We start from the raw sequence: 25,544 nt of genomic DNA, 5'->3' as shown, positions 1-25,544 counted from the left end.
TGCCTCCGGTTGTACTGTATAGCTAGGAGGGCAGAACATGACAAGAATTGTCATAGGCTGTCTAGGTACAATAAACTCCAGAACGAACATCTGAAGCAATCGGTGGTGTGACCATACTTTACTCAGTTGGTGCGCTGACGAGATAAGTTGCCTTCAAAGGCAGTGGGAAGGTCACGAGAGGAGGAGTTGAAGTTTGTACTGTCAGATACGGCTAGGTGTAGTAGACATTTTTGTAATAGTCTAAATGTGGAACCAAGTCACAATCCCAAGAGCGCATCAAGGGAAAACGGTTTCAAGTCCATTCTACAACTTCTCGCTTGAATTACACTGTGAAGATCAGACAAAACTACATCCCTCTTTCCTTGCGTCAAGGCCGCCCTCAACCAGTCAACCCACTAGATCCCAACCCAGCAGCAAATGCTCCACTATGCGCTAGCCGGACGGTGACACAAAGTTTTCAAAAAAGCTGAACTGTTCGTGCCAGATATGGCGGTGGAATTGGATATGGCAGTGGAATTCGAGTCCCCGCAGTTCTCCCAAACAGTCTTTTTGGCTTCCTGCCCGAACAAAACGCCGTACGGCTGGATGATATAAGTGAACCATACCAGATAGTGAATCGCGCGCCTACATCTTTCAGAGCCTCGGCAAAATCATGGTTTTCAAATGTCTCGACCGAATCTGCTTTGTTCGTAGCTTTTTCTGCTACAGGCTGGCCAGCCGATTGCCCGACGCCGGATTTTGGGCCCTGTGTATCGTTAGCAGATGACACGGGAAAAAGCTGGGTATCACAGACTCCAATAACGAAACCTTCCGCAGGCAGTTCCTTCTCCGAAGGAATCTCTTCGTCAACGGCCGAGGTTGTAGCAATAAGCATAGCGAGCGGAAAGAAAATGCGTTTCAACAACATATCGAACTGTACGGTGGTGGTCCTCTGGAGATGCGCCTATGTTTAAGCCTACACCCTTGGTGTCACAAACGGAAGATACTGCTCTAAGTAGCGCGTTTTCCGTATCTGTTTAATTTTGGCAATTTATCTTTTTCCTCTTAGGGTGCCGTACCTTGCAGCTGACGCGCAGGGATCAAAAAGTCCATGCAGATACCCCTGTCGTAGCGGTTCAGCCTCGTTTGCGAACTCGTCCGGGTCTGGGCCTTCAAAGAAAATGACCCTGAGCATGTGTCGGTCGAGAATCAGCATAGAACAACCATGTATGATGGACTTACAAGGCCCACAGAAGCCCGAAGCTTTTCAGGCGACCGGGGTGATCGGCTGGTATCCCCACGGCTGATACAGCACGACTAGTTAGGAGCCCTCACAACATATATCAGCTGCAGACGGACTACACGAGGGATGGATATCAGCCCAAAGCTATGATGAGGACGTTCACTCTTTTTCCACTGGCTCTAAGTGGACTCTTCTCGTCTCTCACCACGGCCCTTCCCTTTCAGAAGAGCGAAACTTCTGTTCTTGGTGTCACAAATGCACTTCATCGACTCCCGGTGTCGTATCCAGCTCCAGAGGCGAAACAAGACCACTCTACCAAGCGACAAAATGGAGCCGGTGGGTACTGGTATGAGACTGCGGAGCACGGAATCTCAGCTTTCGGGGAGCGCGGCTACGCTGTTTTTCGAAATGTGAAAGATTACGGAGCCAAAGGAGACGGTGTGACAGACGACACGGAGGCAATCAATCGAGCTGTCTCGGATGGTAATAGGTGTGGTAAGGAATGTGGCTCTTCAACTACCTTGCCCGCTGTCGTGTACTTCCCCTCAGGGACGTACCTGGTCTCGAAACCTATCATACAGCTCTACAATACTCAGTTTGTCGGTAATCCCAATGGCGTTCCGATACTCAAAGCGGCGCCTTCTTTCGCTGGAATTGCTGTTATCGATAGCAATGTGTATATTCCAGGAGGTGTGTAGAGACCCCACACAAGCCTTCACTGAACAACACCAGACTGACAATTGCGCAGCGAGTGGGGCTCAGTGGTATATCCCACAAAGCAACTTCTACCGCCAGGTCCGTAACTTCGTGATTGACATTTCGGGATGTCCAAACAAGACCCCGGACGGCTTTGGTAAGTCCGCCTGAGGTTATGATTTCCGGCATTGTTCTAATGGGCAAAAGCGCCTACGGGTATTCACTGGCAGGTCGCACAAGCCACCAGCCTGCAAAACATCAAGTTCATAATGAGCCAAGCCTCAGACACCACACATATTGGAATCTTCATGGAAAATGGGTCGGGCGGGTTCCTTGGAGACTTGGAATTTGAAGGAGGCGCACTTGGGATGAGATGTGGAAGTCAGCAGTTCACTTCCCGTAACCTCAGATTCCGCTTCTGCAAAACCGCGATTGAAATGATATGGGTGAGAGAAACTCTATGCTCTCCTTGCTATTATCTCTAATATCCATTGTAGGATTGGGGTTGGACTTGGAAGGGTATCAATATTTTCCATGCAATGGTAGGGTCAATGAATGCTACCGCGACCGAGGTCTCCACTAACTGTTTAGATCGGAATAAACGTCACAGCCTTGACTAGCTCCACTGCGTTGCACAGGCAAGGCGTAGCAGCCATTGCTTTGCTAGATTCAGAGATGACAAACGTGTCAGTAGAGCGCCAACAATCTTTCACGTATTCAGCTCACATGCAGCAGACCTATCGGTATTCTCACAGCGGGCACAACCAATACGATGCTGGAAAATGTCCGCTTGAACAATGTGCCTATAGCGGTCGGGTATTCTGGAGGTCCTACTGTCCTTCAAGGCGGCGACATTCTCATCGACAATTACGGAGCCGGCAATAACTTTGTCCAGAGAGGAAAAGAGCTTCGAGCGGAAGTGCTGAACGGGCCATACAACCCATCCGCAAAGTCTGCCGCATCTCCTTCTCTGAGGGACAGCTCCGGTTGGTTTGCGAAGTCCAAGCCTCAGTACGAAGGGCTGGGCAGCGGATCATTTCTGAACGTCAAGTCTCGTGGAGCTCGAGGAGATGGTGTCAGCGACGATACTGCCGCCATCAAAAATGCAGTTCAGTCCGCAGCAGGAAGGGTCATTTACTTTCCCCACGGCACTTACATTGTCCTGGACACTATCACCATCCCGCCAGGAACAAGGATCGTGGGTGAAGCATGGAGTGAGATCATGGGAGCAGGCGACGCCTTCTCGGATATCATGAAGCCCAAAGTCATGATTAAGGTGGGAGAGCCTGGCCAAACAGGAGTTGTGGAGATCTCCGACATGCTCTTCACTGTCAAAGGAGCGACAGCAGGTGCAGTTCTCATGGAATGGAATATTGCAGAGTCGAGCCAAGGATCCGCGGCCATGTGGGATGCACATTTCCGCGTCGGAGGCGCTGCTGGATCGGAATTGCAGTATGCAAACTGCCCCAGAGAAGACACGACGGTCAACCCAGACTGCATTTCGGCAGCAACGCTCATGCATATCACGTCTTCCGCGAGCGGATACTTCGAAAATGTCTGGGTATGGGTCGCCGACCACGATCTGGATATTCCTACCCAGAACCAAGTCAATATCTATGCGGCACGTTGCCTTCTCGTCGAATCGACCAAGCCTGTGTGGTTTTGGGGTGTCGCATCGGAACACTGCACCTTGTATCAGTACCAGTTCTACAAGTCACGCAACATCTTCGCCGCAACCCTGCAAACCGAAACTCCTTACTACCAGCCAATACCGAAGGCTCCCTCTCCATTCGCTGTGGCTTATAAGAGGACGTCGGATCCCAGCTTTTCCTACTGTAGCTCTGATTCAAGGACATGCCAGTACGCATGGGGATTGGAAGTGATTGGTAGTCGTGACATTATGATCTATGGCGGTGGTTTTTACAGGTAAGTGATGAGCTCTTATTCTACGGGAGTATGCATCGTGCTGATGTCGACATTAGCTGGTTCCAATGGTACAACCAAGCCTGTTTGAACGGAGAAGTCTGCCAGGAGCGCGTTGTCCGCGTTTTCGACAGCACCAACATCTTCATTGCCAACCTGTACACCAAAGGAGTATCTTCCATGATTCAAGGAGCTCAGAGCACTGATATCTGGGCAACCGACAATATGGACGGCTTCCTCGGCACCATTGTCGGCTGGTCCGGCTTCGACCTGCCCGGTGAACTGGACCCACCCTCCAATGTCGTTCCTCTGCCAGACTGGATCTGGGAGGTTCCCAACCCGACAGTCTACTGTAGCATTCCATGCATATTGGCGCCTCCCCCAACGCCTATCCTTCCAATCCAACCGCCACCGTTCACAACCACTATCTCCGGAAAACCCGTGACAGTGACCCCGCCAGCAATAACTCGCCCAGCACTCGAGGTCCAAACGATCCTTGTCGACGAACCGGAGCGAGATACCGTCACTCCCGTCATCGTACCGAACCCTATGGTTACAATTCCCCCCGTTCCGCCTCCTACCAATCCAAACAACGATCCGGGAGGAGATCTACCAATCTTACCGCCCCCAATTCCAATGCCTCTACCGCCGCCCCCCGTGTGTTTCCAATTCTGCGGGCCGCCTTTTCCACCGATTCTGTAAGTCTAGATCTCCATATCCGAACGCGTAATCTGACTTCTCCAGACCTCCGATCGTTGTCATACAGGGACCACCCCTTCCAGTGACGATTCCTCCACCTGTGGTCGTCGGCGAGGATGAGGACGAGGAGGATAACGACGAAGAACGAAGTATGGTCCCGTCTTGAGTCTAGAGGAAATTTGCCGGATTGCTAACTTAGCTGCACAGCATGCATCGCAACCTGGCCCCAAGATATCGGCTCTTCTTGGCCCGATCGTGACGACGTTCCCGAATGGGGTCAGTCACCGGACAACAGTGGCGATAAGTGCGAATGGCAGGGCTCAACCGTTCGTCTTCGAGATACGCGCGTGGTAGCCGTATCCCGATCCGAATTCCGAGTGAATGCGTTCGAGATAATGGGGATGGGCCCAAACTTCGGCAGATCGATGAGTGGCGCCAGCATGCAAGTCTATGCGCCGGGTGTTGTGTCCTGGTCGACGTCAAACACGCCTCCCAGTCCAGGTTCGACGTCAAATAAGCCCTGGATCACGCTCGATGTTCCCAGGTCTCCGCTTGCACGTATGTATATTTCGTTCATGTCTTTCATACTGGCGCTTACTCTTAACACTCCTCCCATCAACCACTGACCCCTTCATCAGAGGAAATCGTAGTCACCGGCCGCCTCAGCCAACCGGCCTCCTCTGTCCAGATCGAAATCACCTTCGAAGCGTCCCGCAGCTGCGGCGGCCGCGGCATTCCAGACCCTGAATCTGGCGGCAACGACGGTGGTTCCGTACTCCTCCCCGAATACCCCCCACTGCGCGACGGCACCATCCAGTGCAGCGACACGCGCGACGACGGCGCCGGCTTCGTCAACTCGCGCAACTGTGTCTGGCCTGTTGGCTCCATTACCGTCCAGGGGGAACTACTTACAAATGACTTGATAATCTCATCACAACCCGTCGGCGACAATTGCATCCGCTCGGGCCAGTCTCGCAACGCTGACGGCGTCATCACGAGTAACTGGTGCGTGGTTTATCAGAATCAGGGTTGTGCTTTTGTCATAGCGGACAAGTATCAGGATTTCGGGTCTTGCTTCCCTGGGTGGAGTATTATAGGTGGTTCAATATTCTCGCAGATGAGTAGGTTGGGCGGCAACCAATGTTCGGGAACGAAGAGGACGGCTATGGCGGCGGGACCGTTCCAGCCGTGTAATTTCCCCGCGCAGACTTTGTGCTTGACGCATCCTGCTCACCCGGAGGTCTGTGGTGTGCCATGAGTTGGGGGTAAGGAGGAGGGGATTTTCGACTCTTAAACGTGCTGGTCGACTCGGAGGGTATACGAGACGTCGACGCGGCCTACTGTATTAGTTTCCTATGTTTCAAATCTATTCGTGGGGATCAAGGATTCTAGACAAGCATGGTTGATCGTAGCGCGACGATTGTGATACTTCACCACATCAGCACTTGCCTAGAAATGATTCAACATTGGTAGAAGGCACCGTTATGTGGGAGAGTTTACGCCTGCCAACGGATTGACGGCTTTGTTTGCCTCTCACGTTGAGATATGTTAACTTCCTTTCCTCAGTGTGCTCGCGTATGGTTTGTGAGCTAGGAGCCGATTGTGCTCCTATACATTGTGCACCAGGGCAACGTACAACATTACATACATTAATCTAACGGCTTAGAGAAGCATTTTGTCGACTTACTGAGTTACACTTAATCCCTAACTAGCCTACAAGCTAGCTAAGCATTAATAGTCGCGGATGCTAGGATTTGAATAATCAAGATTGGTAACATAGCGGTTATGTCGTTTCCTTACCATTGTTCTCTTATTTCACCTGCAGTCTTATGAAGGAGCAGATGTATTACCAAGGTATATTATTAACGAACGGTTTTTTATGTCGAGAGCTCGGTTTGATCTTCGGAGTACAGCTTGGAACGCCACTTACAGCCAAAGGCAGACGGGGCGTGCGTCTCAAATTCAGGAGTATCCATGCGCACATGCGCAGTGTAGGCCGTGTAGGCTGGACCATCAAAAATCGAGCTGAGTACGTTGCGCGTCTGTTGAGTGGGTAATTGTACGTTGCGCAGTGCCGCCGCGAGTATGCGGCGAAATTCGTCGTTGTTCGCATCATCACCGTATACAATCAAGTGGCGAAGTTCCTCTGGGAGCCTCATGTCCGCCGGAGGGTGGGCGAAAATGTGGCTCAGCGTGTCTCGCAGAGCGTCCAGCTGGTTCTCCTCGTCAGTCGTCGGACCTCTGACATATCCTTCCACCGGATCCACAATGCCGAGTTCCCCGATGGTGTACAAACCGATGTTGAACCAATGGATGCTAAAGTCGATTACGAGAACAGGCCATGGCTTCTCGTCAAACGCGGGGGCGTCCTTGGGCCTGTGTGCAAGCGCAAAGGATTTGGATGCTTGGACAGTGGGCAGTACTTGATAAAGGCCGAGAGCAGCGAGAGCTTCATGCGCCACATTTACCTTGTGTTTTGAGACGTCGTCGAGGATGAGTGCAGCATGGCAGATGTTGGTTCCGAGGTATGATTCTGTCGCTGCCTGTAAAGTTGACAATAGAGCCTTGGTGTGGATGACATCTGCGTTGCGACAGATGTCTATTTTCGATGTGGCCGCGGATGGAAGACGATCTATCGCTTGGGACCTCAGTTGACAGAACTTGCTGGCCTCGGGAGATGCTGAGGTGTTGTTCTTTCTCATGAACTCCTGATAGCCTGGTGAACCATAGACTTGGGCCACAGGAACAGAAGTCCCATTTTCAAGGTAAATTGCAGCAACGCTATACAATGCGTGTTATGAAGGAATACACACAGGGAGAGAAGAGTAGGTCACTCACCCATAGTCATGTGTCAGTCTGAAAGCGATTCCGGGGGCACGAGGACGAGATGGATACTGAGCTGCTGCGAGACTTGTGAAGGCCAAAAAATGCAACGCAGATAATCGCATCTCTTTGTCCGCCAATGAAGCTCGAGGATACAGTGGTTTAAGATGGATGCAACTAGAAAAATATTGGGGCGGATGCGGAGGTGGGAGCTTGACGAGACGTGAGTAAGCGCCGGAACGTGGGAACGTGGCGCAGACGGGGCCGATAGGTATATCTTGGGTTCTCCGCAGCAGAGTTCTACGCCACGATGAGCCAGGTAAGCGCCGTGATCCTCTTAGCGGCGTAGAGCTGTAGCTCTAAGGCGTAAATGTTGCAGCAGAGAAGAGCTAATTACCAGGGTATTACTAGGCGTTTGACTCTTTTACTGTCTAACGCTGCCACGACTTCCATCAGGAGATAATGCCCTGCCGACTTGATCTTACGAGCAATCAAAAGAGTGGTCCATGACCGCGAGAGATAAACCTATGCTTCCAGGACTTAATCACCTGGGGCGTTGAGAGTCGGCATCCTTTACTCCGAAATCAACCCGAAGAGGCTGCTTCGGGGTTGTGGTGAATGCCTCAAGCGGCACAGATTCATCCCACGTTTCGAACGACAGTAATATTGGAACCATGAAGCTGTACAGTAGTCGTTGCTAATCTGGATACATCGGTACATATATAGGGTGGACGCTGAGCCTGTTCATACATTAATATCAGTTGCCTCCACATTGAGCATCGCCGAAACAGCACTCCTTGTTCTCTACTTTTCATCAGCTACTCCGTTCAAAACTCTCTAGATTTCCTTACGCTACCCAAAGTAACCCGCTTTATAAACCCTGTTGCCATATGAATCTACTGTCCAACCCCCAGTACAATTAAACCTCGCCTGCGCCGCAGCCTCATTGACAATAGCATGATTTCTCTGTGTTCTCAATGCGTCATTGATGGCGGATTGCTCTCTACTTTCCATTAGCTACCTCGTTGGAAATCCTTAAGCTTCCTTACACTAAGCCCTGTTCATAAACCCTGTTGCTATATGCATCTACTCGCCAACCCCCGCGAACATTCTGGAGCATCTCCATAGTATTCTGGTTGACAATAGCATGATTCCTTTGTACTCTCAAAGCCTCATTGATGGCAGCTTGTTCCCTACTTTCCATCATCCACCTCGTCATCTGCTCCTCGGCAGGGTTCGGCGGCGGCGCCGGCGGCGGAATGCAGGCAGCTGAGATCAAGCTCGCGCTGATAGGATTTCCCGTCTCCGGGTCGGTTAGGTCTGGCACCGCTCCGAGCAGGTGCGTCAACCGCCCGCACAGATTCGCCGCGTCCAATTTGACTTGGTAATCGAGATACTGCCGCAGGCCCGGCAGCGTGAGCATTGGCATCCCGCCCTGCACGATGGGCGGCGGCGGATACATCAAGGCGTGCATCAGCTCGTCGCGCATGCGGATACGACCGTTGACGGGCTGGACGGGCGGAGGCGGCGCGAACTGCCGCGTCGACAATGTGAACTCCAGGGCGAACGAGCGGTACCAGTTCGCGAGCCAGGCGTCGCAGTTGTGAAGTTGCGCGGGCGACGAGTTCCCATTCGGCGCGACGCTGAGCGGTGGGAACTCCATGGCGGTGAAGCCGAGTGCTGACACAAAGGCGCAGAACTGGCTCGGGTCGAGCACGCCCGTCTCGTTAGGGTCCAAGTGTTCGAAGATGGCCGTGGCAAGGCGGGAGAGGGGAGCTTGTTGTTGACCTCCTGCTCCTCGACGGTCCCGCGGTAGCCAGATTCGTGCCCCGGGTGGCTTTGGTATTGGGGGCATTGGGGATGTTGAACGGGCGGCGGAGACTGATGGAATTGTCTTGTCTTTCACGTCCTCCACGTTCTGGCCGTTTCGGTAGACCTCATACTTGTGATGGGCCTGATGCGGACTCGAGAAGGATTGGGTAGCATAACATTCGGCGCAAAGATCGTAGTCGGCGCAGGTCAAGCACCGCAGGCGGCTTCGGTCGGGAGGAATCGTCGCCTCACAGCTGTCGCAGAAGAAAGTCACTTGGACCATGATGGTACTCCAGTTCGGCTACTGTATGCGACAAAATGAGCAGAGGCAACGCGGCGAAGGCTGCCCGCGCCGATGATGTATGTATGTGCTTCGCCCCTCTTCGCTCGCGGGCTTTGGCGGCGGGCCACACTCATCAGCTGAAGCAGTCTTGCCATTATCTACTGTCCTCTATACGTCCTAGCGGCATATTGATTTCGCGGGGTCGCTGTCGGCTAGCTCGAAGAGGCGCATGAGACTTTTCAGCTGGTGACGGGGAATTGGTAGCCACGTGGTGGATACTACATATAGATATAGTAGACCGAGGTTCGTGGTTTAAATCATGTCTGTATTACCGTGTGTAAACTAAAGTCTAGCAGCTTGACTACAGAGTCTACGTACATAGCTATTTTATTTAAATAATGCATAAGGTACTATATTAGGTTCTTTTGTTACAGGGTTTAGTTAAAGTTAGAAATTAAGTTAGGAGCAGCACAGCTTCTCGCTAGCTAGGCACGTGCTAGTACGGCAGACTGTTGTAAGCAACACCACTACTAATTAAATTTGCAATTTTGCAATTTTGCAATTTTCTAAAATTGCAATTTTTGCTATGCACATCTACTTACTATAGAAAATAAACTTGCTATAAACAAGTGGAATACTAATAATTAGAGTAAATTCTATATAGAATTATATAGTTTAATATAATATAAAGTTATTTAGTTTATTGTAAATTGTAGTTCTTAGTCTTATATTATTAGGAGTAGTTAAAAGTTGTCAGATACTATGTATCGTAGTATTGTCATAGTATTGTAGAGATGAGATATCACAAAGTAGAGATGAGATGATCTTAGATCTCTAAGAAAAGATGATTGATTCTGAGAGTTGCATGAGAGGCTGGTTTTGTGCCTCAGTGTGAGATTATGTAAGGCTAACAGTCAGGTGACAGTCAAGTATCATCAACCTCAGAAGACCCATTCCATCTGACAAATATATATTTAGGGCGATGTTTATTTAACTGTTGCTTTCTATTATTAATTGTTAATAATTAATAGTTGTTTGTTTAGAGTTACAATGTTTAATAATCTATTAATTGTAAAGCTCCTTAAGGTAGACAATTATTATATTGTCTATTATCCTTAGAGCTATTAGCTTAGTCTTATCATCCTACTAGATTTCTTGCTAATACAGGAGCCTAAACAACACTAGGTTGCAGAGGATATCTAGGCATTATGCAACGTTGCGTAGATGCAACCTGTATAATCCTTTTAGCCCTTCTAGGTTAAGGATAACTATCCTATATCCTCTAATCTATAACTATATATTCCCTAACTATATATAATCTCTAACAGTAGGCAATTGTAAATAATAGATACATGCTTAGTTGTTTAAGATGTAACAAGTAGAACCTAAATCTAGAATAAATAAGTATTTTAAGGGGTATTCTAAGAACTTAGCTTAAAATAATGCTATAACAAATATAATATTAATAGTCATTATAATTTAACCCTTTAGTTATTAATCTAAAGCTTTAGGAATTAGAGTTCACCTTTATTTAATCCTAGGTATTTGTAACTGTTGTTAGAGAGCTAGGTATTTTTAGTACTTATATATTCTTAGAAGCATTTTATTATTTTTTTGCAGTTTATGCCTATTGTTTAGCTGCTAACATCTCTAAACTAAATAGTCTAGGTTTATACTACCTTGTAAATAGCTTTAAAGAAGTCTTTAATTATAATAACTACATTTAGAGCTTCTAGCACTTTTTTCATTTCTGCACCTATTAATGCTTTATTATACTCTTTAAGCTATGTTTCCTAAGAGCTAGGAATTCTTATTAGTTTAAGGGCGTTTAGATATTAAGCTTTTTTTCTTTTTCTCTTATTAATATTATTAATTCTAACAGTAATCTTAAGGGTCTGCAGCTATTGTTTAACTATTTTATATAGTTAGCAGCAGGTCTATTATAGATACAGAGAGACAGTTTATTAAATAAAAGTAATAAAAGTTCTATTATTAGCTTTCTCTTGTTCCTATTTTTATTGTTCTATCTTATCCTTGTATGCCTTAAGGCCTTTAGCTAACAGATAGAAAGGTAGAATAGATATTGTCGCTCATAGCATTAACTTATTAAGACTGTTAGGTATAATTGTACCTTGCATAGACTATCTATAGCATGTACATGCACTAATTATACTCAACATTTTAGTGTTTATTGTAGGTAGCTTAGGTTTGTAGCTTGTTATAGACAATTAGTAGGATAAGCTTTAGCTTAAAGCTTCCTGTTTTATTAGGATTAACAATATCCTAAAGTCTTAGCAAGTTGCATTTAATCTTTAGCTAGAATAGCTATAGTGTCTATATTGTATAGTCTATAAGAATAACTAGGTTTAATTGTATTAATGCTATTATAATAATTAGTTAAGGCAGTAAGACTCTTAATTATTAGATTCTAGTCTGTTAATTATAGTTAACAGAGGATAATAGAATTGTAGAGATAAGATGTTACGAAGTTTAGATAATAATAATCGTTAATCTTAAAGAGAAGTAATTAATTAATTGTTAAGGACAAACTGCTTAGAAGGCTAGTTTTGTCCTTTGTATATAGTTATATAATAGTTAGTACTATATATATGCTAGACTAAATTCTATACTGCTTCGTCCTCTTATAATAGTTAGTAGATAGTCAACTACAATTATTAATAATAGCTATTCTCTCAATCCTGCTCCGCCATTAATAGTAGTTAATTAATAGTCGTCTATACTTAGTTAATAGAAGGTAACAGTTAATATACTCATCCCTTAGATAGCTGTTCTATCTAACAGCTCTCTACTCTATACAACTAGCTTCTTTAATATATTTGCTATTACTTTTATATATTATAGTATAATTTTATTATTAAAGAACCTTCTTGCAACATTATACAGCAATTTAATTATTATTTATTTACTATCTGCAGCATTTATTTACTGTATTTATATGTGCTTTCTACTCTATACAACTACCTTCTTTACTATATTTACAATTACTTTTATATATTGTAGCATATTTTTATTATTAGGGAACTTTTTTATAGCACTTTTGTAACAATTTATTTACTATTTATTTACTATCTACAGCGTTTATTTACTGTATTTATACAGGGTAAATTACTATTATTTATATTTTGCAATTTTACAAATTTAGAAAATTAAAAAACCGCGACGTAGCGGTGTTGCTTACAACAGCCTGCTGTATGCTAGGCTAGGGCTAGGGCTAAAAACAAAACACCGCATACTATATAGGAGTTGGTAGCTGCTTATAAACCCTTTAGTAAATGCTAGCCCTGTTTAATAAACAATCTATAATTCGCTAACAATCTAATTAGTTGCAGCCTTAGGCCTTAGTACTCCGTACTCCGTACTCTACTAGACATACGGGTATACTTAGTTGTTCGAAGAGCCCTCGTCTAGACTAAATAATGTACGTATAGGAAGGTCGTTTATTAGCTAGTAGCGGTGTCGGGTTATAGGAGCTTGCAGCCTGTACACAGCCAACGATATGCTGCTTCTGCCCAAGCGGCATTAGCGTGTCCAGTCCGCTACCGCGATTAGGAATGCCCACAAAAATTCTAACTTTTTTGAGGATTTCTAGCGTAAGCGGCGGAAGTCCTTCTATCTTGTGCGGGCAGGGACTATTGGTGAGCAACATCCCCTCCACGCGCTCTCTAAGTTTGACAAGCTGCTATGTCGTCTCATGTGCGTAGATACCGCCTATCGACCAGCCACCCAGGAAGTATGGACCATGCGGCCTCGTAGCGCGAATAGCGGCGACATACACTGGGCAGATCTTTTCGATCGAGCATGTGTATTCCGTCGGACAATTCAGGAATGGCGATTCCAGTGCATACACAGCGAGGGGCGATGGAAATTGCGGAAAATGCAGGTACGAAGCCGCAGACCCTGCTCCGTCAGCAATCAGAAAAAGTAGGGGATGTAGCCCCTTTGGGTCTCCTTGCAGAAGCACTACATTGCTTTTTTCCGCCTGGAACTTAGAAGTGGCTTGTGGTTTGGGGGTGGTCGTAGCATGCTGCTGAGGAAGAGGGCGGGCTTGCTCGGCGACTGGCTTCCCCAACCCTTTGCGCAGAGCTGACAATGTGGGATAGTCCGAGAAGATAGAAGCGGGAAGCTGTTTACCCGTCTGCGCAGCGACCGCTCCGAGCACTGCAATGGTCATGATTGAATCTACGGACTTGACCATTGAATCTACGCCCAAGTCCATAAAGTCGGTGTCCGGATCAATCTCTTCCTCACAGAGTCCCGCCTCCTTTGCGATTGCTGCGACTATAATGTCAACAATATCGGAGTCCGTAGTTGGTTCGTTGAAAAGAGAGGTCGCTGAAGATTCGGGAGTCTCGTTGTCATACTCCTCACTGGAGGACGATTCGTCTGAACTTCTTGGGTCGACTGTAACGGCATCGACTGTTTTCTGGAAAAAGTCGCGCAATTGCGAGACGGTTGCACACTCCGTGAATAGCGTCAGAGGAAGATCAGGCTGAAGCTCGTCCTTGAGTCTGCTACCGATGGAAATTGTCAACAATGAGTCGATTCCCAGGTTCTCGAAGGCCGCGTCGTTAGCAAGCTCTTCCGACCTTACCCCGATTTCTTGCGAAAGAACACCGAGGACCTTGGGGAAACTATTTGAAGTCTGGGGTGCTCTCTCTATCCTGGATGGCCGTGACGGTTGGCTTTTCTGTCTGGCGACAGGTTGCGACGCAGGACTGATGTTTTCCTTTCGCACCGCGACTGGACTCTGAGCCAGCGGAGGGTCACGCGCGGCAGTTCGACCAGAGAGATTGCGACTACCTGGCAAAACCTTGTGCAGGTTTTCCTTCCTGACTTCGTGGAACTTAAGGCCGGTGGCCACAGCAATAGCTTCGTCGCCATGGAACAGAGATCCATCGCCTAAGTATAACCCAGGGCTATCTGACGCCTGCATCCGGACATAGCACATGTATTCCGTCTTGTAAGACAGCGCCTTCGCCATCTTCAGACTCTCCCAGCCTGTTTGAGAGGAAGACCAAATCAGGAGGCGTTGAAGTGCTGCCGTTGAGGACAAATCCCGGCACTTGGGCGATTGTGTCGATCCAGCACGGGTCGCAAGTAAATGCTGCGCCTGAAGGTCTCTCCATGAACTTGACCTTGGCGACAGCTTCATTGAGGTTGCCATTCATAACGAATTCCCTGATACCTTTGTATCTCTCGCTTCGTGAAGCTCCCGGACTACATATTCCAAAGCATCTGCAGAGTTTCGAATGCAGGCAGACTTTGGCTCCAACGATAGAATCCCGGGGTCACTTCGAAGGGGCCATTGGCGCTCGTAATGCTCAGGAAGAGGAACGTAACAATGATGAACGGCATAGCGCCTATGGGCAGAAATGCGGTGGCGGTGTCCCACATGAGATAGTATATGTGCATCATGAGCCACAGGAGTATCCAGGTCTCGGCGAAGACCTTCCCTGCGACTTGCCATTGTTCTCGGAATGCCCATATGTATCCTGTGGTTCCAAGAGCTGATCCACATGCGTATAGTGCGCCTACTACGAACGTCCCTCTACTAACGCCCGAGTAGCTCGCCCCGGTCTTAATGGGTGCGTCGCATAAGGTGTCGAGAGCATGGATATAACTCACGAACATGTCAACAGGATTCTTTAGATGCTGCTTTGTATACCCTATTAGTGCCTATACTATCTTATACCGTTGTAGAGACGATCGCATAGAGGGCCGTGCAATGTTAGTAGGTGCTCACTCGCTTGTAAACCATGTTGTTACCTTCAATCGAATTTGTTCCTGTCTAAAAACAATGCTTAATTACTTTCCCCCGAAACTGATTCCACTGACACTGCCATTGATTATTCCAGCTTGAAACCCCGAATTCTGTTTGCCGAATGAGATACTGGAGGAATGACTCTGGAGCACTGCGGCTTTCGCAACAGCTTCTTCTTCTGCCTTATAGAGCAGCTCATCCAGTATTTTCTCACACATAGGGGCGCGCGCTACGGGGGAATCAGATTCGGGAAGACCTGTTAAATGGTTTCTAAAATTGCCGAGATGAGCGTCGGCGAGGCAATGTCGTACATATCACAGCAGAGCTCCAGAAGTAGTAGTGTAAAATTAATTGATCTGGCAACCGTGTGAGTCATTTACAAGTTGAAGATCATCATCATCGTGCCGAGACAAACAGCAGAAGGCGCATGGAAGCCCAGAGAAGCGCTCGTATATGCATGCTCATCCCATGTCCAAACTCCCCAACACCAAAATGCCAACAAAAACAATGCAACGCGACAAGAACGAGTGCCCTTACAAGCCGGATCCAGCCATCGACTTCCATTCCGTGTACGGCCTATCGACGACCATCTCCTTGACCGTCGGCAGCGGGCCGCCATTGCCAAACTCAATTGCCTGACGCATGACGTCCCGCCAGCGCAGGCCCGGTGCGATTTTCCCAGAAATGGTGTTTGGCGTCAGGGTATCCGAGTTTATGGGGACCAAGGCTGCACGACCGAGAATCGCTTCGAGGGCCTGCTGTGCGAAGCTGACAGCCTCCTTTGCGTCGGATGGAACACCCGTCTCGTCGAGGGCGCGGATCGTAGTGGTGGGAAGCTGCTCCTTGAGGTACGCGATGATGTTGGGGTTCCTGGCACCGCCGCCGCACATGAAGATCTCGTCGATGTGGACATCCGGCAGGAAGCGCGGGATGAAGGTGCGGTACTGGCGGATGATGTTCTGGGCGGTGATGCGGGTGATGGTGGCGACGGTGTCGTACTTGGTCATGCCGAGGGCCTCGCACTCGTCGATGAGCCGCTGCGCTTCGTTGTCGCCGAATGTCTCGCGGCCCGTGGTCTTGGGCGGCAGGTGGTTGACATACCAGTTGCCGTCGAGGAAGCGGTCGACAACGCCCTGGTTCACAGTGCCTTGGGCTCCCCACAGGCCGTCCTTGTCGTACTCCATCTTGCCGTTGGTGTAGTGGCGCATGGCGGCGTCGATGAACATGTTGCCTGGACCGCAGTCCCAGTCAACCATGGAGTCCACACCGCCTTGTGAGTCTGGGGGGATAATGCAGAGGTTGGCAATGCCGCCAATGTTCTGGCAGATGCGCAGCTTGTCGGGATTGCGGAGAAGGAGGCCGTCGATGAGCGCAACGAGGGGAGCTCCTTGCCGACCGACTGCCTGCTCCGCCATGCGGAAGTCCGTTACTGTCGTGATTCCGGTGAGGGCAGAGATGACGGTGCCCTCGCCCAAGCAGAAAGCCGACTGGGTTTCTCCTTGTTTGGGCATGGAGAGCAGCCAGATGGTCTGCCCGTGGGAGCCAATCAGGTCGATGCTGTCAATGGGGATGCTGTGCTTGTCGCAGAAGGACTGGACCGCTTCGGCAAACATCTTGCCGAGCTGCACGTTGAGCTGCGACATCAGAGACGGGGTCGTCTTTGTCTCGCGGAGCATGGTGAGGATGGGCTTCTTGATCCATTGCGGAACCGGAATCTCATCATACTACGAGCGCCAGTCAGTCAGCAGCTATCAGAGAGGTGAATTGCCGAGGAATCCAACCTTCAACAGGTCCATATGGAGGGGGGCCTCGGGAGATGCCTGTCGGTAATGCACCAGGGCGCAGTCGATTCCGTCCATGGCGGTGCCGCTGTTCATGCCCAGCACCTTCAGATCTATCGATCCATCTGCTTTGCGCTGCAGGCCATTGGAAGTGCTGCTGGCATGACCATTCAACCCGTTGGTGGAATGGCCATTGGCGTGGCCGTTGACGCCGTTGGTGCCGTTGGTGTGGGTGTCAGAGGCAGTCATGGTGTCGGTAGGATGCTGATTGAGATTCTGATGAAAAGGACCTCCGTATGAAGGGCCCCTTCATATATCTTTCCTACCCCGCACTGTAGCCACGATGTCGAACTCCCGAATGCCTGGAGGCACGTTGCCGCAGTGGGGTTTGGAGGAGCCAATGTAACATCGTTACGAGCGCCTTAGTGAGGTTCGACTGATGGTTCAGTCGGGGTTGGAAGCTCACCAGGCCTTCTGAATGTGCACAATGTACGGAGTAGCGGCTCGACACGAAGTTCCCGAATAGGTAACGTTTGCCAAGACGGCAGCCGTCGGATGAGTGGAGTTATGGAGGGGCGCTTAGGTAGCCGAGGGTTGGGGTATCAACCCGCGGGAGCGGTCCAACGGATTTATTGTCCCTTGCATCTCGGACAAGAGACTGGTTAGGGCTAGGGCTCCAATGGCTTGGGGCGATATACTTAGGTACTTCTTATCAAAGTGAACATGGCGGTCCCAGACGTGTCAAGCTGGACGGCGTTGGTTCGGGGCTCGGGGCTCGGGGCTCTCGGTAAGAGCCGTTACTAGTACTGGGTAGGCGACGATGGCTAATTCTCAAAATTGCCCCGTGGGACCCCGCCACCACAAGACAACCCCAGTTAATCCATGCCCTTAACCTACCTAGGTAACATGCATGAGCTCCCCGTCCTGCCCCAGCTTCCCCACAATGGCATGCCTTATTGCCTACTATACCCGCGCATGAAAATCCGGGACGGTTCCCAGCCGCGCTCGTGTCGAATCTTCGACACGAAATACCTTGCCTCCAGTATGGGGAAGCTTCGTTCGAAACACGGATGGTTTGTTAATCACCGACCTCGTGGCAAGATATGCTTTTCCACTAACCACTTGACCGTCCAGCCTTACCTGCAGATCACGTCACGTTAAATGTAAGAACCAGCGATTTGTTGACCAGTGACATCTGGGTTACTGACGCTGGTACAGGCGACGAGACACAGCCCGTCTGCGGCCAATGCAGGAAAGGAAATCGGCAATGCCAGCGAGAAGATCCCTCCAGGATCAGCATCCGAAGTTACCGGCCGCGAGAGACTAGAAGAGTCCGACTGGGGGTGGCGCACGACTATGAATCCGGGGAGGAGGTGTATGCACCGTCTCGCAGCCGGAGCTACAGCCAGAGCGAGCACACCCCCCGAATCGACGAGGCCGTATCCGAGACGAGTTCTCATAACGGTGCCGATATTCCGGACCATACGCAGGCTCCAGTAACGCTATCAGATCGGGCATTTCAGCACGTCCATCTGGGCAGCCGCCGATACAGCCAGGGCGGACAAGCACTTGGAGCAGCCCACGTTCTGGCTAACATCAGTGCCCACGACTACCCCGGTGTTCCAAATCCGTCGGCAGCACCACTGCCAGGATCGACTCTGCATGATGGCGGCTCTCCCAGTCACCTGCAGCACGCCACTCTACCGACGTCCGAAGGGTCCCACCTGTCGCCCTATGCGTCCCCGACCGCGGTGCAAGTGATTGCATCTCCACCCAACACTAGCATCCCATTGCTCCCTACGTCTCCCGTCTACACTACATCCGGCATATCCATTCCACAGCTACTTCATCCAGCTTCTACTTCGCCGGAATCGCACCACTGGGCACAGTCCCCGTCATCAACATCAATTCCGGCGACACTAACCCATCATGAAGCCTATCTTGTGCATCACTACGCAGAGAATCTCGGCCGCTGGCTCGACTGTACCGATGCATCCCGTCAGTTTACGTTGAAGATCCCGGCATTGGTGAAGACCTCACCGATCCTCCTACATGCGGTGCTTTCCTTTGCGGCACGGCATGTTGGAGACACGGAGGCCGCTGAAGTAGCTCATCAGCGTTGCCTGGAGCTGCTCATCCTGCTGCTTAACTCGGAGAACGTCGCGGATGATGAATTGCTTCTTTGCGCGATTGTCATACTGCGCGTGTTTGAGCAACTGAAGGGTAAGCCTCTTCTCTTTATTCGTTGCATAGCATGAATGTGTGTGCTTCGTGGACTCCGAGCTGACTCTTATTACCTAGTCATGGTGACTGGTTCCGATCAAGAGCGACACCTTGCCGGTTGCTCTGCGCTCTTGCGCGCCTCGCAGGGCTCCTGTGTCGACCCGTCAGCGCCAACCCTGCGGCAGGCGGCATTTTGGGTTTACATACGGCAGTGCTTGTACAACGCATGTGTAAACCAGCAGCCTCCGAACATTGACTTCAATCTCACTCTGATGCCCATTCCAGCTGCAGCAGGGACCGATCCCGCCAGTGACCTTCGCGTGGAGACCGCATGGGCAAACAACATGACGTGGATCTGCGCCACAGTCATTCAGTTCTGCTTCGGTGGCGGCTCCGCCGAACCTCTTGCCAGAAAGCAGAAATGGACCGAGCTGGAAGAGGCAGTGGAGAGCTGGCTGCAGAATCGCCCAGCGACTTTCGATCCCATCTGGGCCGGGCTACCGGTTCCTGGGGCATCGAACCCGTTCCCCGAATTCTGGTTCATCGCAGATTGGCATGGTAAGCGGAGAAGTCGCCCCGCCCACCCATCTTGGTGCACCGTCGTCTCACATTCTCTAGTCATGGCTTTCGGATTCTACCATTTGTCTTGCATGCTCTTGATCATGTACAAGCCTACGCCTAGGTTTGCTGTCCGGAGCGTCCACGGGAGACTACGCGAAACCGACGTAAGTTACCCTTGGCAGAGACCGCCCTTGTTTCTCCACGACACGCTCACTGAATCATGGAACCAGTTCCAAGTCATGGAACACGCTCGTGCTATTTGCGGGGCGTGCCGAAGTTCCCCTGCCACCGTGCCATCGTTAATCACCTTGTGTCATACGGTCTTCATATGTGAGTCACCCTTCTAATCCCCTGACTGTGAAAATCGAGCGATATGCTGAATCCAAGGATGTGTAGGGGGCCCGCTAATGACGGACCAATTTGAGAGGGACGGCGTTATCCAGCTTCTCGTCAACGTGGAGAAAGAGCACGCCTGGCCAACAGCGTGGATCGTCCAGTCTTTGAGGGAGGAGTGGGGTATGGTATGAGATTTTTCTTTCCTTGTTCGGGAATGAACGCAGCGAAGAGCCAAAATGTTGTTAATGGAAGATACCCGGCGTTCAAGGGGGTCAAAACCTAGCGATTTATTCCAAGCCTAGGGGAATCACCGTGCTGGAAAATGACTAGGTGTTGCGATCCTAGGTGTATTTTTTATTTTTGGTTGACGCCTTCCCGGTGCTTGCGTATTGCATCCGGAGGCTTCCTGCTTCTTCAACTTCTTCTTCAACTTGTCATCTGCGCATGCATCTATGACTCTGCCTATAGCTGATGATTCATGTGGCTAACGTAAGATGGATGAGCGTGGAAGAGGCCGCGACGAACCGATTCATCCGCCTGTACCTACCTGTACAGCAGATGGTCATAGAACTGCGCGTTCCCCTGCAATACCCGGCTCACCCGCTGCGGAGATAAAACGAGCGTATCCCTCTCTCTTGAACCTCCATCACAGCGTAGATTACTAAATTGTTGTCAACCATTCAGGCGTCTACGCTGTGATAATCACTTGCTGTTTGGATGCGACGGTAGTGCGAGGAAGCCGTAGGGAACCCGAGTATTTTCCATGCTTGACCTGAAGCGGCACTCCGCTAGCATAGTCGTTACCTTTGTACCAATGACGTGACTCGGCGCTACGCTAAACTCAAATGCCATGGGCATCGGTCATCGTCAAATAACGAGTGCAAGCCAAGGTGAACCAAGGCGCCAGTGTGTCTTGGAACTCTTTTCCACGAGCCAACATTATCAACAGCGACGTTTCCGTTCAGTTGACAGATAAACCGCAGGCAGATAATAGGCCGCCTCTCCGATATGTAAAAGCAGGGGTGACCCCCTTGGGTCTCTAGGATGTTCGAGTGATGGATGTCGCAAGAGGAAAAGAATTGTTTTTGTACTAATTGGTAAAGATATACATGCCAAAATCAAACATCAAAGTCGTCATTTGCCGTCCGTTTTCTCCCCATCACTAAACGACACGACGGCGTATTTGCCATTCCTGATCCACACCCCGTGCGGCGCCTCCTCATTCAATGCGTCCACCCGCTCTTGGCTCTCCACGCCAACGCAGGTATCCGACTTATTTGTCCTGAGAGCAAGGACCTTGATGCCGCTCTCTGCGCCCATGGATCCAATGGCGTCTTTGAAAGGGGTTGTGTGCGGCCACAGGCCGTCCTTGGTCAGCTTGCGGTAGTTCAGATCGCCCTTGAAGATGACCATGGAGCTGACCTGCAGCGACTTGAACAATCCGGGAGCGAGGGCCTTCATTTGGTGGAAAGAGTAGGCGGTGGTCCAGAAGGAATGTTGCTTGATGCTCATGGCGCCCGAGTCGAAATGCGCGCGAAGGCGGGGGACGACCTGATCAATGAAGGATCGGTTGGGAAAGATGGATGCAGATTCGAGGTGTTGGAAGAGCGACTCGACGTCTGCGGCTATCACGTCGCTGACAAACCAAGGGAAGTCCTTGACGTGGAACACGATGACGGACGCCAGGCCACTTTCGAGCAGATAGGCGGCGTAGATGACGTCGGTAAAGAACTCGAAGCCGGCGTTGTCAAGGACAATGTCGATGCGGCGGTTGAAGCGGAGCGGACTTGACAGATACTGCCAGACGGCGTCTGTATCGTTGTCCACGATGTTGCGCTGGCTCTTGGCGATGGCTTCTCGACCTTGCAGGCTCTGGATCTGGTCCAGGCTGAGGTTGCTCAGGAGAGATAGGTCAGTGGCATTGCCCCACAGGGCCACTTCCGTCATTTCGACGAAGAGCAGCTTTCTGGCCTCCTCGTTCGTGGCATCCCCCGGGAGCGTCGAGTTGGCGATGACTTGCATGTACCGAGCTGACAGCTCCTCAACTGCTTTGCACGACTTTGCAAAGGTAGAATCCTTTTGTCTTTTGAAGATGTCGTAGTCGCGCCAGTGATGTGTAAGAGCGAAGATGGTCTGAACCCGCCTAAAACACGGTCAATTCCAATTCGCTGGTGACGAGGATGCAGTTGCGAGGGCTCCATACCTGTAGAGGTAGCATTCTCCGAACAGCCACGGGCAAGCTAGCCAAGTGCATTTTCCACCAAGCTGCTCCAAGCGCTCGTTGTAGCCGTCAATGTCGTCCCGGCCATCCGAAGGAAGGGGACCGGGAAAGGTCAGCGCTTGAGCTGGCAAAGTTGGCAGCATGGAGTTGCAGATCTTACCGCAAGACTCTGTTTTGAAGCATGTCATCCTTGATCTCCTTGAGCGCAGCTTGAATTGATAGAGCCTCTTCTTGTTGCGGCCTGTCTACGGCTGTAGCGGCCGTCTCTGCAACATCATCCACCATTCCTTGAACAATCTTCGGCCATCGGTTGGACGCTGTGTCCTTGGCCATTGAGCCCTCGTCGGAGGTCCACACCTCCTTCACCTGCTCTGCAAGACTGACTGGGCCGGGCATTGCTGCGGCGATATGTGGAATAAGAGGTGGCAATGAAGAGAAAGCGAGTCGCGAGTGTAGAGGCCCGTCGTGATTTACGAAAGACGCCCGAGAAGTGAAGAAAAACGTTTAGAAGATGCTCTTTTGCGATAAAGGGTGCCTCCGTCGTGATGATGTTAAGTAAGGTTCGTGAATGTGAGGATGGATTGCTGAATAGGGAATTTCGTCTCGAGGGCAGGTCGCATGAAGGATCGGCCCGAACAGCAGTAACTTTTGTGCCTCATCCAGTACAGCGTCTGGACAGTTAAATCGGATATGCGGAAGCCAAGAAATTCCCTCTTATGGTCAAGCGGTTACTTGTTGAGTTTAACTCCTACCAGTACAGGTAAAGCGCGTAATTCGGTAAACCGGTAAAGCGCGTACTTGTAATTCGGTAAAGCGGTAAAGCGCGTAATTCGGTAAAGCGCGTAATTCCGAATATGCGGAAGAAGGCGAGACGCTGTAGAGATCCGGAGCGTTCGAGTCGAGTATCAGGAACCAATCATCGCCGTATCTTACTCGTCTCGAGGACTGGTTTCCAGGCCCATGGGACATACTACCGAGACGGGCGCGGGCCCCGGACGAGAACCTACTCTGGGGCCCCGTACCCCATACTTCGACCCGCCACTTGGTTGAGCAGACTACTTCTGTTGGATGCTAACTTGTATAAAGCGATCGTCATGCCTCTAGAATATCGTAGCCATCACAGTGCCCTGCTAGGTACTCGCCATCTTTTCGACCCTCTATTGCTCTGAGCATCTTTTTTCCCTTCGCCAAAATGGGTAACTACTGGAGGAAGATGAGTGGCCCTAAGCTGCTGAAGCTTATCATCGCCGTCTCAGCTATGGCTGTTTCCTACGAAGGAATGAGCCAAGGTGTCATGGGAGCGGTCAATGTCGCGCCTGAATACGGGGTTAGCAACCGTACCTGACCATTTCTGAGCCCTATCGCTAACGACATCGCAGCATCGAATGGGTTTCGCCGACGAAAAGGGCCATGTTATCAAGCCGTCCTTACAAGGCGGCTTGGTCTCGACCTACTACGCTGGCGCCCTACTCGGGGCATTTTGGGCGGGTCAATTCTCTGACACTTATGGACGTACGTCGTCACTTGCGGAATCCATGTCGCCATCAGTCTAATGCTTCTCTCAGGGATCAAGGGTATCTGGATGGCTACTTTCTGGTGCATGGCCGGCGTCATCCTCCAGGCCTCCGCCATTAACCAGGCTCATATGTTCGTGGGCAGACTTGTGGCCGGCATCGGTATCGCCTTCATTCTCGTCATCGCCCCAGCTTGGACGGCAGAGCTTTCTCCGGCCGCACACAGAGGAAAGATGATAGCGCTCACTTTCCTGGCGAATTTCTCCGGTATCTCGCTTTCTGCTTGGATTGGTTTCGGCACCTCCTTCACCGAGCTCGCTGGTGGCGCCTTCAGGTGGCGCTTCTGCTTTGCAACGCAGGCCATCCCGCTCTTCTTCCTGCTCGCAGGTTCTCTGCTAATCCCAGAGTCGCCGCGCTGGCTTATCAAGGAGGGCAGACGCGAGGAGGCGTTTGAAATCATCACCAAGATCCGCGGAGACGGGGATGCCAACCACCCAGACGTCCAACAAGAATACCACGAGATCCTTGCCGTCATCGACTTGGAGCGCGACAACAAGAGCAGCAACTACATCAAGATGTTCTTCGGAATCGGGTCGGGCGACATCCACCTCGGCCGCAGAATCCAACTCGCGTTCTGGCTTCAGGTGCTCATGCAGTACGGCACTGGCATCGCAGCCGTCGTCATCTACAGCGGCACCATTTTCCGGACGGCGGGCTTTGACGATATCAAGTCGAACTGGCTCTCCGCGCTCAACATGATGGTCGGCATCCTCGGCACAGCCATCGCGGCCTTCACCATCGACCGCGTGGGGCGCCGCAGGACACTCTACTGGGGAGCCGTCGCACTCAGCATCATTCTCTTCACGATGGGCGGCCTTTACCGCGGCGCTCTGAACCACCCCGACAAGGCAGAGCAGTACGGGACCGCCGCTGCTGCCATGGTGTTCGTCTACGTCCTCATCTTCAGCTCGTCCTGGCTGATGATCCCCTTCATCTACCCGACCGAGATTTTCCCCACCTGGTTGCGCGCCAAGGGGAACGCGTTCGGCGTGGCGGGCTGGGCTGTCGGTTTCGGCGGCGGCTCGTTGCTCGTCCCCATCATGTTTGCCGGCATCAACGAAAAGACTTTCTACGTGTTTGGCGCGGCAATGTTTGCTTACATTCCTATCATTTACTGCTTCTTCCCTGAGACCTCCGGGCGCACCCTCGAGGCGATTGATTTCCTGTTTGCGTCCAAGAGCATCTTCGTCTGGAATGAGGAGAAGGAGTTTGCGAAGCGGATGGGAGAGCTCCAGGCAAGGGTCCAGCAGGTGCAGGAAAAGGACCTGAATGGTTCGCTGGAGGATAAGAGCAGCGATATCTATCTTGAGAGCAAGTGCTAGATCCCTTTAGGCACAGCAGTCCGGAGTAGAGTACTTGAGAATGTATTATAAGCTTGAATAGCGAACTGTTATTAGAAAAGTCTTCGAAATCGTCTAGTATATGTACTGCCTCTATCTCCTCTGCCTGTGCTCCCTGCCTAAGGAGACAGAGTCTAGGTGCGTTACAACGGGCAGAACGTTTGCGCTGGTGTTAGAAATTAGCAGTTGCGAATAAGAAACTTTGCCCCGTCCTCTAGAAGCAGTTAGAAGAGTGTTAACAAGTAACGTCCCTCCCTGTAGAAGAGCG

At 50.5% G+C, this 25,544-nt stretch overlaps 10 protein-coding genes across 10 annotated transcripts; 3 read left to right on the top strand and 7 right to left on the bottom strand.

Annotated features, from left to right (window-relative positions):
• Positions 1–296: 296 nt before the first annotated feature.
• EI97DRAFT_470682 (uncharacterized protein) lies at positions 297–953 on the bottom strand. The gene is made up of 3 exons (XM_033801785.1): positions 794–953; positions 629–745; positions 297–581 (listed from the first exon to the last, which is right to left on the bottom strand). The coding sequence occupies exons 1-3, from the start codon at positions 905–907 to the stop codon at positions 426–428; spliced, it is 387 nt and encodes a 128-aa protein (XP_033649601.1). The 5' UTR covers positions 908–953; the 3' UTR covers positions 297–425.
• Positions 954–1,247: 294 nt separating this feature from the next.
• EI97DRAFT_406957 (pectin lyase-like protein) lies at positions 1,248–5,934 on the top strand. Its single transcript, XM_033796608.1, has 11 exons — positions 1,248–1,912; positions 1,971–2,075; positions 2,126–2,364; positions 2,416–2,460; positions 2,510–2,604; positions 2,654–3,844; positions 3,901–4,539; positions 4,586–4,689; positions 4,748–5,099; positions 5,123–5,133; positions 5,179–5,934. Exons 1-11 carry the CDS (start codon positions 1,369–1,371, stop codon positions 5,796–5,798), a joined length of 3,945 nt encoding a protein of 1,314 aa, XP_033649600.1. The 5' UTR covers positions 1,248–1,368; the 3' UTR covers positions 5,799–5,934.
• Positions 5,935–6,376: 442 nt separating this feature from the next.
• EI97DRAFT_437242 (uncharacterized protein) lies at positions 6,377–7,560 on the bottom strand. Its single transcript, XM_033799299.1, has 2 exons — positions 7,379–7,560; positions 6,377–7,321 (listed from the first exon to the last, which is right to left on the bottom strand). Exons 1-2 carry the CDS (start codon positions 7,486–7,488, stop codon positions 6,418–6,420), a joined length of 1,014 nt encoding a protein of 337 aa, XP_033649599.1. The 5' UTR covers positions 7,489–7,560; the 3' UTR covers positions 6,377–6,417.
• A 436-nt stretch (positions 7,561–7,996) lies between these two features.
• EI97DRAFT_437241 (uncharacterized protein) lies at positions 7,997–9,775 on the bottom strand. The gene is made up of 3 exons (XM_033799298.1): positions 8,413–9,775; positions 8,215–8,366; positions 7,997–8,167 (listed from the first exon to the last, which is right to left on the bottom strand). Exons 1-2 carry the CDS (start codon positions 9,456–9,458, stop codon positions 8,216–8,218), a joined length of 1,197 nt encoding a protein of 398 aa, XP_033649598.1. The 5' UTR covers positions 9,459–9,775; the 3' UTR covers positions 7,997–8,167; position 8,215.
• Positions 9,776–13,888: 4,113 nt separating this feature from the next.
• On the bottom strand, positions 13,889–15,110 carry EI97DRAFT_485417 (uncharacterized protein; the record flags this gene model as incomplete). The annotated part of the gene is made up of 1 exon (XM_033802140.1): positions 13,889–15,110. A coding segment is annotated over exon 1 (755 nt), but the record flags the coding sequence as incomplete, so codon positions are not given.
• Positions 14,709–15,020, bottom strand: EI97DRAFT_351158 (uncharacterized protein; the record flags this gene model as incomplete). The annotated part of the gene is made up of 1 exon (XM_033794844.1): positions 14,709–15,020. A coding segment is annotated over one exon (312 nt), but the record flags the coding sequence as incomplete, so codon positions are not given.
• A 531-nt stretch (positions 15,111–15,641) lies between the features above and the next one.
• On the bottom strand, positions 15,642–17,501 carry EI97DRAFT_406954 (UPF0075-domain-containing protein). The gene is made up of 2 exons (XM_033796607.1): positions 17,022–17,501; positions 15,642–16,964 (listed from the first exon to the last, which is right to left on the bottom strand). Exons 1-2 carry the CDS (start codon positions 17,268–17,270, stop codon positions 15,774–15,776), a joined length of 1,440 nt encoding a protein of 479 aa, XP_033649595.1. The 5' UTR covers positions 17,271–17,501; the 3' UTR covers positions 15,642–15,773.
• Positions 17,502–17,875: 374 nt separating this feature from the next.
• Positions 17,876–20,484, top strand: EI97DRAFT_427020 (uncharacterized protein). Its single transcript, XM_033797210.1, has 7 exons — positions 17,876–18,094; positions 18,156–18,184; positions 18,240–19,244; positions 19,323–19,802; positions 19,863–19,969; positions 20,036–20,135; positions 20,202–20,484. Exons 1-7 carry the CDS (start codon positions 17,904–17,906, stop codon positions 20,330–20,332), a joined length of 2,043 nt encoding a protein of 680 aa, XP_033649594.1. The 5' UTR covers positions 17,876–17,903; the 3' UTR covers positions 20,333–20,484.
• Positions 20,485–21,237: 753 nt separating this feature from the next.
• On the bottom strand, positions 21,238–23,003 carry EI97DRAFT_504483 (DUF89 domain protein). Its single transcript, XM_033802830.1, has 3 exons — positions 22,523–23,003; positions 22,345–22,464; positions 21,238–22,284 (listed from the first exon to the last, which is right to left on the bottom strand). The coding sequence occupies exons 1-3, from the start codon at positions 22,756–22,758 to the stop codon at positions 21,276–21,278; spliced, it is 1,365 nt and encodes a 454-aa protein (XP_033649593.1). The 5' UTR covers positions 22,759–23,003; the 3' UTR covers positions 21,238–21,275.
• A 551-nt stretch (positions 23,004–23,554) lies between these two features.
• On the top strand, positions 23,555–25,258 carry EI97DRAFT_496845 (putative MFS sugar transporter; the record flags this gene model as incomplete). Its single annotated transcript, XM_033802487.1, has 3 exons — positions 23,555–23,689; positions 23,742–23,874; positions 23,928–25,258. 3 exons carry the CDS (start codon positions 23,555–23,557, stop codon positions 25,256–25,258), a joined length of 1,599 nt encoding a protein of 532 aa, XP_033649592.1.
• Positions 25,259–25,544: the final 286 nt, after the last annotated feature.

Source organism: Westerdykella ornata (genome assembly GCF_010094085.1).
Source record: "Westerdykella ornata strain CBS 379.55 unplaced genomic scaffold EI97scaffold_44, whole genome shotgun sequence".
In the NCBI taxonomy this organism is placed as follows: Eukaryota; Fungi; Ascomycota; class Dothideomycetes; order Pleosporales; family Sporormiaceae; genus Westerdykella; species Westerdykella ornata.
The sequence above is the reverse complement of the archived record's forward strand: the minus strand, read 5'-3'. Positions and strand labels throughout refer to the sequence as shown.